The 4,265-nt window shown below is 45.6% G+C and overlaps 1 protein-coding gene across 1 annotated transcript; it reads left to right on the top strand.

Moving 5' to 3' along the window:
* Nucleotides 1-1,014: 1,014 nt before the first annotated feature.
* On the top strand, nucleotides 1,015-2,599 carry LOC145790704 (uncharacterized). Its single transcript, XM_082869159.1, has 2 exons — nucleotides 1,015-1,695; nucleotides 1,784-2,599. Exons 1-2 carry the CDS (start codon nucleotides 1,252-1,254, stop codon nucleotides 2,462-2,464), a joined length of 1,125 nt encoding a protein of 374 aa, XP_082725285.1. The 5' UTR covers nucleotides 1,015-1,251; the 3' UTR covers nucleotides 2,465-2,599.
* Nucleotides 2,600-4,265: the final 1,666 nt, after the last annotated feature.

Below are 4,265 nucleotides of genomic sequence, written 5' to 3' on the forward strand. Positions count from 1 at the left end.
TGTAGTCTCCTTAAGTCAAACCACCATTTGTTTCAACTAGCCGAACTACTGAACCGTGCTAGATCTGCGCAATGCCACACTAGAGAGCCTCAACGGTGACCGAGCTAAAAGTTGGGGCTGGACCAACTTCCTTAGCTAAAACCGGACTAAGAAAGCTATCCCAAAGGCTCGACCGAGCTAAATCCCTTTGCTTAAACGCAGCTAAAACTGCGTAGCCGAACTAGAGCTTTATTTATCTTGCCTTTGTTTCTTGTAGCACGGTCCAATGATCAGTGCTTAACACTTCTTTTTTTACTTTGCAGACTTAGGTTGCCCAGGCATTCCCTTGAGCGCTCAACCGAGCTACTCAGAATCATTTTTTCATCGAGCTAACACCCACATATAATTTATTCATAACTTAAACCACAAATTTGAAAGTATAGGTTTTTAGTTGACTCTCTTGGCGCAATGGCTGAATTTCGCAAGGACTACCAAATCCCAGATGATGTCCACCTTTCACTGGCCGAGCTAGACACCATCCCTTGGGGAAAGCAAGGCTTTGTCCCTTTTAATGTTATTTCAATCGTAGAGTGCGGTCTACGTTTCCCCGTACAGCCCCTCCTTTGTGAATTCCTTAGGCAAACCAAACTCTGCCCTACCCAACTTTCCACCAATTCCTACTGTATAATAAACGGCATTGCCGCGTTAAACGACCGGGCTGGCCTTAACCTCGGGCTAGCAGAACTCTTCCACCAATATTCTATAGGATCCACCGAAGATGGATGGGTCTATTATTTAAGAATAAGACGCCGGCGTGAAAAGATAATAAAAGATACTCCGGACAAAGATGTGAACGACGACGATTTCTTTTGGGTATCTGGGAATTTTGAGGACCAACAAGACCAGATCCCTAGTGACAGAATAAATTGGAACAAGGGGGTAGTCGGTAGGTTTATCTCGGCTCCATTGTACGTATTTCTTTACTTCAGTTTTCAATATTTGAACCGGACTAACAGTTGTCTTCTTTTTATGTAGACTTGAACTTCCTCAAATCACAGTACAGCTACCCTAACCTAACTACACTTTGTGCCGCGCTGCGATATCCAAACCGAAGTTGGGCCGAGCTACTGAATTTCTAGCCGACCTATCGATACAGTGGTAAGCGAAAGACCAAGGTAACTGATTTCTTGTTGGAGGCTTCGCCTGAACCGAACCGAACTGAACCGAACCGAACCCCAAATCAGATTAATCCCTTTAACTGCTGAGCAAGAGATGGCCAAGAAGAGAGCCGTGCGAGCCCTTCTGACTGAAACAAATCCGACTGAGGTACCGCCAGCTGGTCAAACTCAAGAAACCGTAGTTGCTCTGCCTTCTCAACAACCTTCATTATCACGCCCAAAGAAGCGTGCCCGGACTACCCAAACCGAGCAACGTCTTGTTGATGAAGATGAAACCGTGGTTCCTCAAACCACTCTGCCAAGCCCTCTACCGAGCCCACAACCGGAGCGCTCTGACCGAGCTACCTCCTCCAAGTGGGCTCCAAAAATCACCTTTCAGAACTGTGCTATCACGGATTCGGACTCTGTGGTCGCAGAAAAAGACCACCTGATGGCCTTCAACTTGGCTAAAGGTGTTTGTCTTCCAGCCAACATGAGGCACCACAACCACCTGACCGAGCTGAAGGCCCTTCGCTCGTCCACAAAATCCATGGTGCTGGTGAGTTGCCCCTTTATTTTTTCTAAAGAAATTTGTCCAATCTATCAGCTCGGTTATACTGAAAAAGTGTCTTACCATCTTTTTGTAGGCCATACAGAAAAACCATATCGCTCATAAGCGAGTGTTAGAACTTAGGAAAACAACAAGGCAAGCCATGGTAGAAGCTGAAGCCAAAACGGCCGAGCTAGAAGCATCTCAACAGAAGACCGCCGAGCTGGAGGCCGAGGTCACCCGTCTGACCGGACTAGTTACCTCGGCTAATGCTGATAAACAAAGGTCCCTGACACTAATGAAAGACAAATACCTTCGTGAGCTGGCCAAGCTCGAAGGAAAAAAGAAAGCCGAAATAACGGAGCTTGAGAAGAAGTTGGAGGCTGCAGAGGACCGGGGCTTTAAAGAGGGTGAAGCCCTATACATTAAGCAGTGTGAAGCTGCAAAGGATCTCTTCTTTAAATGCGGGTGGAGGGGTGCTGTGGTGCAGCTCGGTCATGGGCTTGAGACCGAGGTCTTCAATCCTCCTCAATACTTTATACCAAGCTCACTGGCGGAGTATGCTGCTACCACTCAGCAACAGTTTCTTGAAGATTCAGGTGAAGAAGAAACCGTGCCCAACGATTCCCCGATTGTCAATGATCCCGCCTGTCAGTCGGCTCGGTCGGAGCCAACGGTAGAAGATCTGACTGTCGAACTACCAACTGAAACCGTGCTTCCAACTGAAACCGGGCTGCGAGTTGAACTTGATGCGGATCTTGATGATCTGTTTGCCTGACTTTGCCTTCTTCTACTTCTTGCTTGATTTCTGTATTTTCTTTTCTTTGCTTTTGGACACAGATTGTTGCCGGGCTGAGGCCCCACCCTTTGTACTTGCTTTAAATTTTCAATGAAGTCTGCTTTTTTGTTCCAACTCTTATTTCGGTTGATCTCTATGCTTGTACTTTACTTTCTAACTGAAGCCTTGCATGAGGTTCAGCATTCTCTTGCCGAGATACTTTATCCCGGTCTTAACATTGCAACTATAAGTATACCTGCCAATCACTCTTTAGCCGAGATACCTACCTCGGCTGAAGAATACTAAAAGTTGGTTTAATCCTGCCAGCCACTCTTTAGCCGATGTCATTACTTCGGCTGAAGAGTACCAAGAGTTGGTTTAGTCCAGCCAACCACTCTTTAGCCGATGTCATTACTTCGGCTGAAGAGTGCCAAGAGTTGGTTTAGTCCAGCCAACCACTCTTTATCTGATGTCATTACTTCGGCTGAAGAGTACCAAGAGTTGGTTCAATCCAGCCAACCACTCTTTAGTCGATGTCCTTACTTCGGCTGAAGAGTACCAAGAGTTGGTTTAATCCCGCCAACCACTCTTTAGCCGATGTCATTACTTCGGCTGAAGAGTACCAAGAGTTGGTTTAATCCAGCCAACCACTCTTTAGCCGATGTCCTCACTTCGCCTGAAGAGTACCAAGAGTTGGTGTAATCCAGCCAACCACTCTTTAGCCGATGTCCTTACTTCGCCTGAAGAGTACCAAGAGTTGGTTTAGTCCAACCAACTACTCTTTAGCCGAGATCCTTACCTCGGCTGAAGAGTACTAAGAGTTGGTTTAATCCAACCAACCACTCTTTAGCCGATATCCTTACCTTGGTTGAAGAATATTAAGAGTTGGTTTAATCCAGCCAACCACTCTTTAGCCGATATCCTTAATTCGGCTGAAGAGTACTAAGAGTTGGTTTAATCCAGCTAACCTCTAGATTGGTTTTTTCCAGCCAACCCAGAGTAAAGTGTTTGGTTATTCCGACCAAACGTCCTGCAGCTTGGATCCTTATCCTGGGCTTAGGAGGGTGTTGGTTTTTCCAGCCAACCTTTAGATTGGTTTTTCCGGCCAACCTAAAGTAAAGTGTTTGGTTATTCCGACCAAACGTCCTGCAGCCTAGATCCTTATCCTGGGCTTAGGAGGGTGTTGGTTTTTCCAGCCAACCTTTAGATTGGTTTTTCCGGCCAACCTAAAGTAAAGTGTTTGGTTATTTCGACCAAACGTCCTGCAGCCTAGATCCTTATCCTGGGCTTAGGAGGGTGTTGGTTTTTCCAGCCAACCTTTAGATTGGTTTTTCCAGCTAACCTAAAGTAAAGTGTTTGGTTATTTCGACCAAACGTCCTGCAGTCTGGATCCTTATCCTGGGCTTAGGAAGGGTGTTGATTTTTCCAGCCAACCTCTAAGTTGATTTTTCCAGCCAACCTCTAAGTTGGTTTTTCCGGCCAACTATTCTTTCAATGCCCCTAGTCTACTAAAACAACTTTTACGGAATAAAAACACTGATGCTGAAAGAAAACTACTTGCTTTATTGGGGAAAAGAAAAATTACAAGTATTTTAAAGTAAAGCTAAAAATAAAATAGTTTGAGATTGGCAGTGTTCCATGGTCTGGGAATTGCTTTACTGTCTTCGTCTTCCAAGTGGTAAGCACCTTTTCCTGCTAATCCGACCACTTTGTAAGGTCCTTCCCAATTAGGCCCTAATTTGCCATCTCCTGGGATCAAGGTATTTCCCATTACTTTGCGCAGTACCCAATCTCCGATTTT

The sequence above is a fragment of the Camellia sinensis genome, chromosome 1 (assembly GCF_055761805.1).
Source record: "Camellia sinensis isolate YWXY chromosome 1, ASM5576180v1, whole genome shotgun sequence".
Taxonomy (NCBI): domain Eukaryota; kingdom Viridiplantae; phylum Streptophyta; class Magnoliopsida; order Ericales; family Theaceae; genus Camellia; species Camellia sinensis.

Excerpts from the sequence above, each read along its gene's own strand:
- LOC145790704 (XM_082869159.1), top strand. The coding sequence starts at position 1,252 with ATGGCCAAGAAGAGAGCCGTGCGAGCCCTTCTGACTGAAACAAATCCG. Across the intron at positions 1,696-1,783 it reads CCACAAAATCCATGGTGCTG|GCCATACAGAAAAACCATAT; the intron begins GTGAGTTGCCCC and ends ATCTTTTTGTAG.